The sequence below is a fragment of the Panicum virgatum genome, chromosome 5N (genome assembly GCF_016808335.1).
Source record: "Panicum virgatum strain AP13 chromosome 5N, P.virgatum_v5, whole genome shotgun sequence".
NCBI classification, from domain to species: domain Eukaryota; kingdom Viridiplantae; phylum Streptophyta; class Magnoliopsida; order Poales; family Poaceae; genus Panicum; species Panicum virgatum.
Genome location: NC_053149.1, coordinates 36,559,013 through 36,574,717, shown reverse-complemented (window position 1 = coordinate 36,574,717; position 15,705 = coordinate 36,559,013). Strand labels below are relative to the sequence as shown.

The 15,705-nt window shown below is 48.2% G+C and overlaps 2 protein-coding genes across 3 annotated transcripts; one reads left to right on the top strand and one right to left on the bottom strand.

Annotated features, from left to right (window-relative positions):
- The first annotated feature begins 15 nt into the window (after positions 1-15).
- Positions 16-2,439, top strand: LOC120673215 (DIBOA-glucoside dioxygenase BX6-like). Its single transcript, XM_039953965.1, has 2 exons — positions 16-1,019; positions 1,934-2,439. The coding sequence occupies exons 1-2, from the start codon at positions 180-182 to the stop codon at positions 2,195-2,197; spliced, it is 1,104 nt and encodes a 367-aa protein (XP_039809899.1). The 5' UTR covers positions 16-179; the 3' UTR covers positions 2,198-2,439.
- Positions 2,361-9,305, bottom strand: LOC120673214 (E3 ubiquitin-protein ligase SIS3-like). Of its 2 annotated transcripts, XM_039953962.1 has the most exons (11): positions 8,935-9,305; positions 8,693-8,758; positions 8,506-8,544; positions 8,341-8,407; positions 8,114-8,187; positions 5,451-5,589; positions 5,274-5,366; positions 4,472-4,537; positions 3,962-4,075; positions 3,273-3,386; positions 2,361-3,003 (listed from the first exon to the last, which is right to left on the bottom strand). In XM_039953962.1, the coding sequence occupies exons 2-11, from the start codon at positions 8,719-8,721 to the stop codon at positions 2,614-2,616; spliced, it is 1,125 nt and encodes a 374-aa protein (XP_039809896.1). In that variant the 5' UTR covers positions 8,722-8,758; positions 8,935-9,305; the 3' UTR covers positions 2,361-2,613. The 2 variants fall into 2 exon arrangements, with proteins under 2 accessions (XP_039809896.1, XP_039809898.1); XM_039953964.1 differs by lacking the exons at positions 8,506-8,544; positions 8,935-9,305 and having other exon boundaries at positions 8,693-8,711.
- Between the last annotated feature and the right edge of the window lie 6,400 nt (positions 9,306-15,705).

The following is a 15,705-nucleotide window of genomic DNA, read 5'->3' as shown; positions in this document are numbered from 1 at the left end:
AGCGAGAAAAAATAAAAGAATGTAGAGTATCAGATTTCTTGAGCCATACAACATGTTACGATCTAGAACACGACGAATGTAAAAGAAGAAAAAATAAAGGAGGGGGGTAAGATTAAGAAGGCCCAGCGCAGCGGTGATCCAACAACAGCAGGAGGAAGACCAAATTTCGGCAACAAACGATGGCCGCAACCGAGGACCACGACGCCGCAGCCGCGCTGGCCGTGTTCCACGAGTCCCGAACCGGCGTCCGCGGGCTCGTCGAGTCCGGCGTCACCGCGGTGCCTCCGATCTTCCTCACCTCCGCCACGCCGTCGCCGCCGTCACCGGCGACTACGGCGTCCGCCATCCCGGCCGTTGACCTCTCCCTCCCGCGCTCGGACACCGTGGCGCTCGTCCGCGCGGCGGCACGCTCCTGCGGCTTCTTCCACGCCATCAACCACGGCGTCCCGGCCGGCGTCGTCGACTCCGCGGTATCCGCGGCCAGGGCGTTCCACGAGCAGCCCCGCGCCGCCCGGTCGGCGCTCTACTCCCTCGAGCCCGTCGGGGCCGTCACCTACTCCACCATCCCCACCAACGCGCCGCAGAAGGGCGCGCCTCCCCTCCCATGGCGCGACTCGCTCCGTGTCCGCTTCGGCCCAGGGGAGGCCCCCGACCTCGGCTGCCTCCCCGCGGCCTGCCGGGGCGCGCTGCAGGAGTACCAGCGCTCGCTGACGGGGTTCGGCAAGGAGATGGCCGGGCTGCTGTCGGAAGCGCTCGGCGTCGGGACGGAGCGGCTGGAGCAGGCGATGCAGGTGGAAGGCTGGCTCATGGTGTGCCACTACTACCCGCCGTGCCCGGAGCCGGCGCGGGTGGTGGGCAGCCTTGAGCACACCGACCCCAGCTTGTTCACGGTGCTGGCACAGGACGGAGTCGGCGGGCTGCAGGTCCGGCGTGACGACGGCTCCGGTGGCGGTGGAGAGTGGGTAGACGTGGCGCCGGTCACCGGGGCGCTTCTGGTCAACATCGGGGACGTGCTCAAGGTACAACCTTTGGTGTTCGTCTACTAATTAATTATAATAGCTGTTTGCAAGTAAACAATTACAAGACCAGTGAAAATGAACATATTTATAATAGTTATTTTTGAAGTTGTTGAATGTGGATTTTCAAGATGTTTAGTTCAGACGTGTTGTACTCTCAACAGACGGTTCATTTTTCTAGTAATTAGAACTTTTGAGGTGGGCGAGTAGTAAGAAAGTTAAGGTTTAGGATGCAGAAAGTTAGCCTAACTGCAGATTTCAAAAATTCTTTTATAACGTGTCTAATAGGTTGGATTTATTGGTATAGAGCTGTGTGCCTACTAGCCTAACCATGTGTATGATTAGTTTTCCTAGCTTGCCTGTCATTTAGTTATACGGATTTCTCAAGTCACATAACAATATTATGGTTAAATACTTCCTCTGATTCAGAATACTTGCTTTTTTAGCCTCCTTCATATATCTCCGAATCCACTTTCATTTTTCAACAATTAAAGTGCTTTACATTTTCAGATAAAATTTCAATTGTCTACCAGATACACCAGCTAGGGGTTTTAGTGCTTACTACGTGCCAGAGAGTCGTTAAGTGTTGTCCATTTTTACCAGGCAACCCCAAGAAGGCTGCTAGAACGCTACGCTTTGTACATTTGTTGCACTTACTAATCTTTTTGTTCACATACACATTGCAGAATATGTCAGCGTAAATTGCACATTACTTTGGCATGTAACCTTCCATGGGAGCTCAACAATACGAGTAGATTGGTCTCGATAAGTGTTTTTACGAAAGTATATTTTTTTACTTTGCTTTGCAATATATTGCAACGAAAACTAAAAGCTAAGATTCTATTTTAGAGACTTTGCTATGTTCAAAATATAATTTATTTGTGACCACAATGATTAAATGTTGTGCCTGCTGGCAGGTGGTTTCCAATGATGAATTAAACAGCGTGGAGCACAGGGTGGTTATCAAATCCACACAAGATGCCAGGGTCTCCATTGCCCTCTTCTTCAATCCTGCCAAGCGTGACAAGTCCGACCTTTTTGGACCTCTCCCGGAGCTGGTGACATCAGAAAAGCCTGCACTGTACCGGAGTTTCACAGTGCCGGAGTTCATGAATTCAAGGAGGGAACACGGTCATATCGGATCGTCCATCGAACAATTCAAGGTGAGCTCGAGTCAATAGTCCGGAGGGATGTTGATGAGTTTGGTGATGAAGCAAGCATGCTTGCACTTTATGTCTGTCAGGATAACGTCCGGTTAATTTCCTTGCGCAAGGAAACGAATAAGATTTACTTATTCATTGCTAGTATTGTAAATATGTGACCATCAGACAAGGCAAGCAGCAGTTAAGCTAAGCTCAGCTCAGGCTCATAAGTAAGAACAGAATTACCCACATGACCAATTCCTAATACACAATTACATGCACGCAACATACATGGATGATCCTTTCTAACTGGAGTGCAAACGATGAATTGGTCAGAAACGATAATATAACAATATTATTTACTCGCAAAATACACAGCAAAAAGAAAACCGCTGCATAATTTGATTCCCTTTATATTTCCCCCCTACTCGATATAGTTTAGGCCATTAAACCACTCAGCGATCTGGTAGCTGATGGCCATCGTCTACAACTATGCTGGACAGCTCCTCAGGGTCAACCGAGCTGCTGTTGGCCACAGCTGGCTCACCCCCACTCTCCATGCTCTCGTGCCGGACTGGACGGAGCAGCAGCCCCTGCAACCGCACCAAGTAGCTTTGCCCAGCCGGCTGTGACCTCACGTATCTAGTCGCTGCAGTTGCTGTTGTTACATCGCTGGCACTGGCGGATGGATGATCTGGTTCGCTGGTTGACCGAAGATTGTTCAGTGCGCTCAGGTCCAAGTTGGGGAAGACGGAGCATCGGCACCGTGGGCACTTAACATTCAGCCGGAGCCATTGGTCGATGCACTCCACATGGAAATTGTGCGCACATGGGAGCCCACGCACCTGCATGGATATGCATCAGATCGGACCTGTGAGCATATATAGCAACTAACAGATCGATGGATCTCCATTTAAGGCTTTAAGCAGTGTTTTAAAGGTGTCGCCTAGGCATCCAGGCGCACCCAGCTCGCCTTGGGTTACAGTGGCGCCTTGTCGCCTAGGCGTCCAGGCGTACTCAGCTCGCCTCGCCTCGCCTTACCGCCTTTAAAACACTAACTTTAAGAGTTGCTTATGACTACCGATGCATGACGTAGAGAGCAATCGCGCTTCACCTCATTGCCAACATGAAATTCTTCAAGGCAGATGGGACATTCACTGCAGTCGGTTGGAACAGCTTTCAGCCTGAATTTCGGAAGTTCTTGAATCAGTGCCTCAACTGCTTCTCTCTGCACAAAAAGGACCCCTCAATTCAAGAGTGAAAATTGGTTCAAGGAAAATTTTATTCGAAAATAATGCTAGCAAAAAAATGCAGAAATAAGATGAGATAATTGGTGCTGCAATGATGTTCCATAAGTGGAATTAGAAGAGTTTCACTCTACTTCCATAGGATTAGAAGAGCGCACTAGGACATTTCAGACATATACAAGCAACTAATGCATCTCCGGCTTCAGCATTGACTGGCACCAGATGTCAGATCCAACAACAAAATGATGTCCCTGTCTTCACTAAAAATCCTATTAGAGTACTACTGAACAATGGTACAAATTTCCTTAGCTTTTAGCCCTTGAGCAGTTCTGATCTCTCTGTCGAATTACCACATTGCTCCTTTTGTTCATAGACAAGTACAGAATGCTTATTGCTAATAATCAAGAAAAATGCATAAATTTGCTAAGCTAAACCTGTTCAATGACCAAACCAACAACTAATAAGCTGCACAACCATTGGATCGACAGCTAAGCATATAAGAAAATAATTTAGCCATATATTAAAAACTTGCACAAGATTAACCAAATCAACTCACCTGAGCTGCAGTTAAGTAAAGACCTGGATGATATGCTGTATCTTGGCCCACTCTCATTTCCAGGCCAACAGCCTCAAATGCCCAGTCAGGAACACGGATCATATCAACCAAAATCTGCATGGATGAACACCATATTAGATACCATACCACCAGAATAAGTACAGGCATAGATTGTGTAACAAAGTAAACCTGTGCATTCAACCAAAACATACAATCTTCCACCAGAACTACAGACAGTTTGGACATGGTAGAAAAACAAAACACTTAGGCGTAGCTACACCTATATGGCTATATCTGACTCATGAATATGTTCAAAAAAAATCCCAATAAATTTCAAATAACAAGTTCAAGTATAACGTGTAATAAAGTATCATGGGGGAATGTATGTTGAACTAAACATGTAAACACTGACAAAGATGTAAAAAAAGATTTTGTACTTTAGAACTGCTTGTGTCAACAACTCATTTTATATTTGTAACAGGTCGTATAGAAAATAGAGGGAAGCAGTACCCCATATTCAGAGACAGGAATTCCCTGCTGTGCCCTTTGTTGAAGTGCGTGCCTTCGGTTTAGCCACTACAAAAAAAATCATTAATTCTCCATGAACTAGCATCTTCTCAAATGATCCTCAGAACAATTAAAGCCAGAGTAGTAACAAGTCAATAGCATTATGCCACCTTCCAATGGGCATACACTTCTATTAAGTCAAATGAACACGCTTTTATCAGTATGTCATACTGCACACCAATAGTCAAAGTGAAAACTGAAAATGTGCATGAACAGCTTTAGTGTTTTATAAGTATGTGATAGATGTGTACTTTATGGTGTGGAGCCCTAGTGATTACACATATATCAAACACAGTTGCATGTTGACCACAGGTAGATACTCATCAGTATATCAAGGTTATATACTTTACACAAGAGCAGTGATTCCAATGAAGCATCAAAGTTGTTAGCGCACAGTTCAGACCTGTACAGTTTTGTCCATCAGAATAGAACCCATCAATGCCCCTTCTGAACTAATACTAATAATGTGGCATGTAAACTTCATGCCTAAAGTAGCTCAATATAATTTTATCTAATGAACAGCACATGTGAATATATCATGACTAAATAACAGTTATCTACAGTTTACACGCACTGAACTTAATCTAAACAACTTCAGTCCAAGAAAGATCAAGTCGCAATATGCATGTATAGTTCAACAGTTGTCCTCTCAGTCCAAAAAACTAATATTCTTCTAGGAAGGGCATATGCAATATCACTGATGGATAAGCATTTTCAAATGTATATACGAATTTCATAGTAATACCTTTCCAACAGCAACACAAGCAATACAGGCGAGTCCACAGTAACTGAACAGCAGCCATATCAGGAAGCCCCATTTTTGTCCTTCCTCAGGCAACTACAGAGGGAAAAAATGCATTTAGTAGAACTCGATATACATGGTGATACAAATAGTACCCATATAAAGAATATGAGAACTCACGCAGCCTCTTGCAGTGCTAAACCACAATGTTCCTATCACAGTCCAAACCCAAAGAAAGGGGTATAAAAGTAGTACAAGAACTGAAAGGACAATTATTCTTCCACAAAAGCGAGCATATCTCTGTTGCCATCCGAGATCCCTACAGTTTTCAACAAAAAAATATATAAAGGAATTAACCAACAGCCATACTTCTGCAAGGTTCAGCTTGTCATTGGTTGTGGGACAGACAAACAAGACAAAGTTAGAAACATATAACAACTGTATGAGAACGAAAAATATAGAGTAGCAATTATTATCGTAGGAAAACGGAAGGTCAAGAATGTGTCATGCGCCACGATAAATCATAAAAGGCTGTGTTACATAATTACTTTGCTCAAAAGAACACTGTAACTCAAATCTTTAGAATCATGCATCTGAAAGCAATCAACTGCCATCATATAGACTATGCTATTAAAAGGTTTGATTTGATTCTTAAACACCATATGCTGGAAAACTGAGATATCCAAATTTAGAATATTTCGTTAGCTGATAGAAATTTGAGAGTGCTTTGGACAAAACAAAATTGAGAAATCCTAAGGAACCCAATACTTTTATTGATTCTAAATGGCTTAACCGTAAACTACAATGTTATCCACTGGGTTGTCTTCCCTGGGAGGGCGACACGGGCGGCCCCCTGCCCAGCGCCGCCGCCACAACCCTCCAGAGCTCCTCTTCTCCTCGCCGCCGCCGGAGCCGGCTAGGAAGGCGGTGGCGGGGCTCCCTCCTTTCTTCCACAGGACAAGGCATCGGCCATGGCGGCAGCCATGGTGCTGTCGACCATGGAGGCGGCGGTGGCCAAGGCTGCCGGATCCGGAGTCCCGGAGGCCGGATCCGGTGCCACCGGGGGCTGATCTACGCGGCCATCCGACAGCACCAGTGGGGGCGGCAGGCCGACCTCGCCGGCGGGCGCGGAGCGCGACGAGGTTCCCCTTCGCTGGCGGGTGCGGTCGCTGGAGGTGCCAAGGGGGCCTTGTCACCAGGCGGGCATTGGAGCTGCCTGCGGCTCTGGCGAGGCTGGATCCGGTGGCCGCGGTGGTGGATCCGTTGGGGAGGTTTGGCTCGCGACGGCGACGACGTCGGTTGGCTCCTTGTGCGGGGGTGCGGCCTGGCTCCTTCCTCTGTTGCGGCGGAGGAGCGTGGGGGCCGCCGGCGTCATGGTGGCGCGGTCGGCGGCGGCCAACCTGGTGTGGTCGGCTGCGCCGTGGTGGCGGCGGCCGGCGACGACTAGGCGCAAGCGGCCTGCGGCGCCTCGGTGGCGCGGCGGGCTTCGCTAGGCCTCCTGTGGGTAGGCCTCATGTCTGCTCGTAGCACCTTGTCTAGCACCAGCGAGCTGCGTCAATGGTGCCGCGTGCTGCTCGTCTGGAGGGGGTGGCTGCCGACGCATCTATGCGGCTGCCATGTGTACCTGGCGCGTCGTTACCCCTCTGGAGGCGTAGTCGTGGAGTGACGCGACTTCGACGACGGTGGTGGCTGGCAACTGGATCATCAAGGCCTGGCGTTTCATTTGGAAGAGGAGGGAGAGGTATATTTGGGCGAAAGCCTTGACGACGGCGACGCCCGTGGGCGCCGTTTTCCCTGTTGGGGGTGTCGTGCTTCCTCCCCCTCTTGCGTCTTCCTCTAGGGGTGAAAACCCTGTCCATTTTGGACGTGCGACGACGGCGTCTTTGGCGTCGTGCCCTTGAAGGCGTTGCATCTGGAAGTCTTTGTGGCCTTGATTGTTATCTTCGATGGTCGCCCTCCACCTCTTGGAGGCCGCCTGGCGGGCGAGGCCAAATCCGGTGACGTGAAGTCGGAGCTGCTGCGTCGAGGATGTAGCTCGGCAACGATAACACGGAGCGGACTGTTCTTCATCCATGGAGGGTTGCTGCGGGTGTGGTTGGTGGTCGTTGGGGATGGGGCCTTGGTTCCGCTGTAGGAAGTCGGAGCTGCTCTTCGCGCTGCATTGAGCTCGGCAACGATGACCTCCGTGGCCTCGGCCTTTTGCCAGCCCAGTGGTGGTCGTCAAGGGTTTGCTTCGGGAAGTTGGAGCTGCTGGCTTCTAACCAGCTTGGCGACGATGACTCGTTGCAGTGTTGTGTTGTACCGCGGCATTTGGGTGGGTTAGTCATCCGGTGGTTTGGCTAACCTTTCTTGTACATTAAACTTCTATTCCCTCTTAATTGAAAGGCAGAGCTCCTGCCATTTACTTCAAAAAAAAATGTCATCCACTGGATCTGTAGACTATTCAGAGATATGACCATACGGGCAACAGAATGTACCATGTTCCTAGGGATAAATAACATGGAACCAGGTATCTATCTAGCTTTATGCATCTCGTAATCTTATTTTCAGTAAGAGTTCCCACAGGATTAACAGTTTGATTAGTTTAAAACAAGCTTAGACAGAAGCAAGGTTGCTATTGAGGCCTGGCTGTGACTTTCTTGCCTTTTTAGCTTTTTAAGAGGCTGTTAAAGCAGTGAGACCGTGATGCTCAACTGAGGCTAGGGTGAGCAGAGCAGTGTGTTGCATAAGTAAATACAACATGCTAAATTGCATGACAACATTAGTTTGTATCGCGGTACTTTGTCGAATTAAGAAAAGAGTCTAGAGTTTTAGGAAGTGTGAGTGGGTTTAAAATGACTCACAATCCCATCCCTGCAGCAAGACCATTATCAAGAAACATGAGGAGACGGAAGATGAAGACAGTGGTGTAGTCCACCTGTGGAAGGTAGGCAGTAGAAACAATGAATTGCAGTAGAACCGATCCTCAAATGACTAGTAAAAACTCAGTGACATCAAACCAAACCCAAATACTAATCTTTTAAGTAGAATGCGGAGAAAAGGAATAGCTGGGGCAGGGCAGGAATCTGACCACTATCCAAATGTGGAGCGGATGGGCGCAGAGGCGATACCTCTTCCAATTGATGGAGACAATGATTCTAAACATGTATTAGATGATTATTAAGGAATAGCATTTAGCAACAAAATAATAAACTGGATGAAATTGGTCAGGGAATTAGTGGGTGGAGTAGGATACACGCTAGTGGCGAGCATCGAGAGGAAGAACCCATCGTACCTGTAATCAATCGTGAACCAAATTTCTTGAATCAGTGAACCGCACTTACTGTCCCACTAACTAGCTAGGGTTGATTTGATGGGGATCTCCTATCCAATTTAAAGTGGGAACAAATTAGGGGCGGAGAGACGAGAGGGGTGAGACGCACCACTTGAAATCGACGCCCCGCATCGCCATGGTCTTCTTACTCTTCTTAAGCGCAGGATTGGACCAACTGAAGAAAAAAAATGGTTTTAAGCTGAAATTGGCGATCAAAATTGAACATATCAAAAGGGAAAATCCAGCTGCTATTCGACTTCGTCAAAACCACGACCGCAATTTGCGCAATCGAAGCCAGGCATTGATGGGATCGAGTCATCGAGCTGAGGCTGACAGTGTCACAGTGCTCACCTGAGAGGGTTGTCTGCCAGTAGGTGGGAGGCACGGGTCTCCGACGCGCTCGCCCTCCCGAAGCGGGTTCGCCGCAGCAGCGAGCCGCGCTCGCGGACCCAAAAGTCCAACACAGGCTTGCCGCGGGTGAGTTCGCCGCCGGCCTCGCAGACTCGCCGCCCCGATGCTCTCGAAGCCCTACGCGTGGAGCTCTGGAGACGAGGAGGCAAGGGGAGTTTTAGATCCGGTGGTGGTTCTGCTCGCCGCCGAGGGGATGAGCTCCTCTCGCCGCCGCGGCAGCATCAGTAGCGGCAGCATCTCATCGCCACGCCCACAGAAGGAAGGACGCTGCAGGGAACAGAATCGGAAAAAGTTGGACAGCAAGCGCTCGCGGAACACACCCACTCTCAACGGGGCCCCACTCTCAACAGGTTGGTGAGGCTAGGTGAGCGAACCCGGAGCCCACCTGTCAGTGCGAGGTATGTGCGAGGCTATAGCTGACCATGGGCTCGACCCAAAAAAATCCAACCCGATTAATGCGTGGGTCGACTGAATTTTTTAGCCCGACAAAAAAAGGCCGAATTTTTTTATCCAAAACCCGATGTAACCCGAATTTTATAAAAAAAAAAATCAAATTTGCCCGACCCGACCATGTGACGGGTCTAGCTCAGTCGGGTACGGGCCAAAGGAAAAAACATCGGATTTTTTTTAACCCGACCCGAATCGATAAATGATCAGGTCTATGCAAGACTGCTTGCTGCAGCAACTTGCGAATCTAGCTTATACTCGCGTGAAGTGATAGGCTGCCTTCAACCTAAATGCTAAGGTAGAGGGGAAGGAAGAGAAGAGAGAGGATGCGAAGGTGGAGGGAAGAGAGAGAAGAGAGAAGAAGCGAGCTGCAAACTTGCAGCTGGTTTCGACATAAGAATCAAAAAACTATGTGAGAGAGATAAGTGGGTCTTATATTAATAGTGAAGGCTAACTGCCATATAAATGAGCTGATAGGTACACTGTAAGGCCAGTCTTAGTGAGAGTGTCATCGACACATTTATCAAGACTGAAAATTTGAGAACTATGCCAGTGGAGTGTCATGGTGGTGACACTCCTCTCACATTTCATGACACTCATCTCTCATCTCTCCTCATAATATTGGTACATGTTAGTAAATTTAATGTCCATGACACTCCTATAACACTCCCACTAAGATTGGCCTAAGGATCGAGTATATAAGTGGGCTGATAGGTAGGCTGTAAGTATCCTTACAGTCAGCAGCTAGCTGTATTATTAATTTTTTTTCTTACAAAACTATGAGTTGAAGACATGGTTTCTAGAGTTAACTCTAGACATCAACTCTAGACATGGTTTCTAGAGTCCGTCTACCCCGCCCCAACTGCGGGCTTCCCCTCCGTGGCCATGGCCGCTTGCGCCACCGTGTTGAACCGGACTTCAAATATCCTGAGTATTCTATCAAAATTATTGATAAGAAAAGGTTGGGTTACTCGCAATCGGTCCATGAGATTTTATAAAGTTCAACCAACTAATCACTCTGAAGAAGAAGCTACTTGGAAGCAAGAGGAGTTCCTTAAATCGAAATATCCTGATTTAATAAACAACAAAGAAGGTACTTCTAGAATACTCATCTCTACCATAAGCACTATCTGCACTTAAATCACTTAAATCTCGGGATGAGATTTTCCTTGAGTGGGGGGGGGGGGAGCCTCTGGTGTTTAGAAAAACCATTAGGCGCAAATCATTCACAAAGCATGTCATTAACATTGTCCCATGTCTGTTTTGGCATTTATTTGTTAATAACTAGGAACAAAAGTAGTAAATATGAAGTTTATGCTCAGATAATGTTTAGTATGTTGAATTGATCAATTATGTATGAATCATAGACATGGTTGGTTAATGGAACAAACTCAAATCCTTAGTTAGACATTACTCCGTGAAAAACTGCAAGTGTTGGAGTTTGCAAAAGTACCTACTTTGAGAAGCAAATGAAAATATATTTTTGCTAAACACTTGAAATTTAGTCAACAACAAATTAATAGTCGCACACGATCTTGACATGTTAAAACTTGATTTAATAGTTCAAAATCTCAGTTAAATATTAGTTAACCAATATTGGTCAACTCCCTGTTTCAGCCACATCTGAAATTTGGTTATATTTGTTATCTGATAACTTGTCACCACATCTATTGGATTTGTTTCTCCAAAATCTTCTAGTAGACTACCCAATGTTTTTGCAGAAATTTTTTAGTCCTATATCCCAACTTAACATGCACAGGAAGTTTAAAGTGGGTACTTCATGTTTTTGTGCTTGAAATCAAGTTCAAATTTCGCTAAAGTAAGTAAATTATAGATGACTGAAAAATTCAGAATTCTTCATATTTTGGCTGATTTCGGGGTTTTATAACTTCTAGACCGTGAGCATTTGGACCTAGTGGCCTTAATACTTTAGAGCTATGTTAGAGCTACAACTTTGGTGTTGACCATTTAAGCCAGTTATACACATAAATCTGGTGTTTTTAGTGGTCCAACATTGTTGTTTTGGTGTTGATGAAACTTGACTAAATCAGCTTCCATGGTTGTTCCTGTGCGGCTCGTTAGGTCGTCGCCGACATGAGGCGATGTGGTCCTGCAGCAGCACCGCAGCCTCACCACGAGTCTCCCCATGGGCCCAAATTTCGCTAGGCTTCTCCCCAAATTGAACTGGACATCAGCTATCTCTTTCTCCTCTACCGGTTCTTGTTTCTTACTCCCATAACAATCTGACAGCCGGAGTTTCACTGGCCAAATCCTTCCAAATCTACCCACCAAAACCACATCGCCGCCGTCCACACCTTCACCATCTTCCTACCTCCCTTCTCCCGCACTTATCCCTCTTCGCTGCGACCTCCATGGCTGGGGATTAAGACGCCGACCATCATACTGCCATTAACTGGACCTCCGCCTCTCATAGTTGAAGTTCTATCTCCGGCCATCGTTCTCATCATCTAGCCACAAAAAATCAATTTCCGGTGAGTCGCTGATGCTCGTGCTCTCCTCATTTCATGATGTCCGCTGTCAGTTTCGCGGGAACGCGACCATGCCACTTGTCCGCAACGCCGTGGCCTACGCTGGCCAGTCTTTTGGCCGTGCCACTTGGTGCTGCTAGCGTCCCATGCTTTAGCAAAGGTTCTGGTGCTTTTTGCCGCCGCCAGTTGGTCTCGCAGTTGCTAGGTCCGGCCATGACTGGCTTTGACTGGTCTAGGTCTGGTTGACCATGGGCCCGGGTTATCAGTGACTAGAAGTGTACCTGGGTACAATTAGGGTTGGTAGAGAAAGTTTGGTTAGGGTTTATCTCGGTTTATTAATTTTCTGGTATATTGTTAATAGGCTACAAAAATGGAAAATGCATAAAAATCATAGGAAAATGATAAATATGTGAAATCAATTTTGTTAGCTCTGTTAAGAACATACTATTGAGGCAAAAAATCCCACCGTCGGACAGGGAGACTCCCACGCTCCAAGTATATTAGGGCCGAGGGGATCTGCTTTGCTCCGACGTACCGAACCCAAAAACGCGCGTGTGATGCACTAAGCGTGGCAGTCAATTTGACCTGCAATTGACAAGGAGGATAAATGTTAGATAAAGGGGGATATCGGGTAGCCACCGATATGGATGATGCCAGTAATCGGCTATCGTACAGCTGATTGAGGGGAGGCAAAGCTACACTTGAAGCAGCGGAACTTGAGAGCAACATTCAGATCAGATCTAAATCGGCCTGCATGGTTGGATCACGAGAGGCAGCCGATCAAGTTGGATCTAATCTGGATAACTTGTGACAAAACCTTAAAGTAAACCAGATTAAACAGATTAACCTAGCAAGATCTAAGCAGATGTTGATAACATGGTGATAAAAGCAACAAAAGCTAGATTAACGGATCAATTAACCTAATAGGTTGATAACTTTTATCGATAACTGGTGAGCAAACTAAATTCTGCCAGACGGATCTAGAGTGCTCAATAACCGGTGAAGAAGCTTGACCCCACCGAACGGATCTAACCTACTAGGTAAATTGTGAACAGTTAAACCCCGCCGGAAGGATTTTAACGTGTTCGATAAATTTGAGCGCTATAAACAGAGGAAGAACCGATGCGCCGTCAACCTGGCCTGTTTATGCAACTCGACACGGAACTAGTCAACAATGAAGAAATACCTGCTGAGAAGAACTCGAAAAAAGAAAATCTACTACATCTAAGGTGAAGTCGCCGTTCGGGAAAAGTAGATGTACTGAAAGGTAAAGATTTTGGTTGGATGCAGTTGATCAAAGTTTACAGATGCTGGGGGTATGATATTTATAGCCTAAACCTAGACCCCGTTACTGATATGGCGAAATTACAACTTGATAAACAAGAAAAGAAAATTTCCTAATTTGAAGACATGAAATCTAAAAGATAACTTGCCAACATGATTTGTGTTGGCTCCTTCCTTGGCTCCACCGCCTGCGATGCCCATCTCTGGCCCAAAGGCCTAATTTGCTTATGCTTCTTTCTTTACTCCAATTCTGGCCCATTGTCATCGGCCGCTCGTCCATCAAAATGACACGTGCCAAAAAACTGTGTCAACACATACCCCTCAGTTTCGGAGTATGAAGATTTCATGCTTCAAAATTTTGCCTCAATCTGCATGATGGACTCGACACCTCAGCTTTTCTAATGTTGTTCATTCATAGCCGATGCCTTTCTTCAAGCTTCTTGCCAGAACTTAGTTGATGCTTCCAACATAACAACCTCAAGATTTGAAAAACTGACAGATGAATCTAGACGAAACAATAGCAATACATCCGGAGGTTAAAACCTAGAACACCTGACAAATGAAAACTGTAGTGACCTGGAGACCGCGATAAACTTTTCTGGTATACCCTTTTCCATAGCCTATGATCCTCTTCAGGCTTTATATCATAATTTTTCAAGCCAATGTTGAAAGTCGAATCAACTCTATCTCTCCTACAAAATAACTTGGGTCTTTTGAAATATGTCGGTGTCCTGACCCGGTGGTCCAGCACCAACTAGTAAAGATGCTGCGTGGTCTCTCACCCTGAATGGTTGATGCAAGAGGCAACACAGGAACACATGAGACGGGGGCTGTGGGTTGAGACGGGTCTGACCCCGGACCCAACACTAGCGGGAACGAGGAGAATGCTCGGGCGCTAGGCTGGGGTTTTAATCCTCGAATGTGTGAAGTTTCCTCCGTGGGGGCGCGCCAGTGCACCCGTGGGTGTAGCCCCCGAGGCCTTAGAGGAGTGCTTGCTCTCGTCCAAGGGCTATAAACGTCGCTCTGCATGGTCGATCAGGTGCGGCAATCGCCCAGCTTCTTTTTCAGTCGGCCTCGGCGTTCCTTTTAGCCGGCCTTGGTGTTTTCATGCTGGCACAACAGCCCGCAACTCTGTTGATCAATCTGGCAGGCGCGTGCAAGCGCGGGAGGTTTGTTCGACATGTGGGGTTTCACAATCGACGGTAGCCGATTCATTTGAGGGTGTGGCCTGAGCCGCGGCGTGCAAGGAGCCCCCGAGCCCTGGCCTGTGTGAAGGCATTCAGGGGACCCTCGACTTTTCGTTACGACCCTCATCGCCCTTCCGCAGGGAGGAGGGTGAAGCGTGCCATGCTACCCATGCCCGGGCCGCGAGCCATGGTTGCTTCGGTGAGCTGCTAGCGGGTGGTTCAAGTGGACGTCCGTGCCCCATTCGATAAGGGTCGGCTTGTGGTCTGTGGACACGTCATATAAAGCACTCGCAAAGGTTCGCTAGGCGGGGCTCGGACCCGTTCGATAGGGTCCGAGGGCTAGGTGCTCTCCCTCGATGGGATTCCCCTGCTAGGCACCCTCGGCTGGCCTTGAACACGGCGTAGGGCATCTCGAACTCCGTGTTCGAGGGTAGCTTGTACGGCACACCCATGTTGTCCCTGACTCTGGTGATCTGGGGCGCCTGTTGAACTCTCAGCGGGCCAGGCTTCGAACCCCTGATCGGTAAGGCCTCGGAATAAAATTCCTTCGATGGTAAGGAACCCCTGGAGGGAATATTGCGTCATGGTTTGTAAACAGCACAGAGTCACCAATTGTGCACGCGGGTCTTCCGCTGGATGTGGGCGACGTGGCCCGGTGCGTGCGATGCGGGTGCGCCTTTTCAGGCGGTCGTCTCGAGCAGGTGGAGAGGCGTGGGCGGCGGCTGGCCGACGAGACGGCGCTACAGTGCCGCCGCCCACGTCAGTTGCCGCACATCGATTATTTCTGTGCGTGCGCGTGGGGGTCTCCGTGGTTGTGGGGTGCAGCCGTCGGTGGCTGTGAAATCTCCCGCATTTAATGCGGTAGATTTGGGGCCGCCGCTGTGAATCCGCCCGGGGTGGTGGATAAAAGCAAGAGAGGGGGGATCTGATGGGGGAATAAACCAGGGGTCCCTAGCGGGCCCACATTATGCGACGCAAGGCCCAACAGACTTATTGGGCCAAGGACGGGATGACTCGATAAGCCGCGCAGGGGACTGCCTTCGCTGCTAAGCAAACGGGTCTAGGAGCCCGACCTTCCAGACACGTGGCGCCCCCCCGACCAGTGACCCGGGCCAAGGCCGGGCTGGTGGCTCGAGACATGCGCTCCAAGGGCACCGCGCCCCATGGCAGGCCTGCCGCCCAAGACAACCTCTGTGCGAGCCCCAAGGCATCGGATCCCTCTATCTTGCTCCACGGGCCAAGCCAGCAGGCCTACCTGACAAGGGGACAGCGCCGCTCGTGCGGGCCCCTTGACACAACGGGAG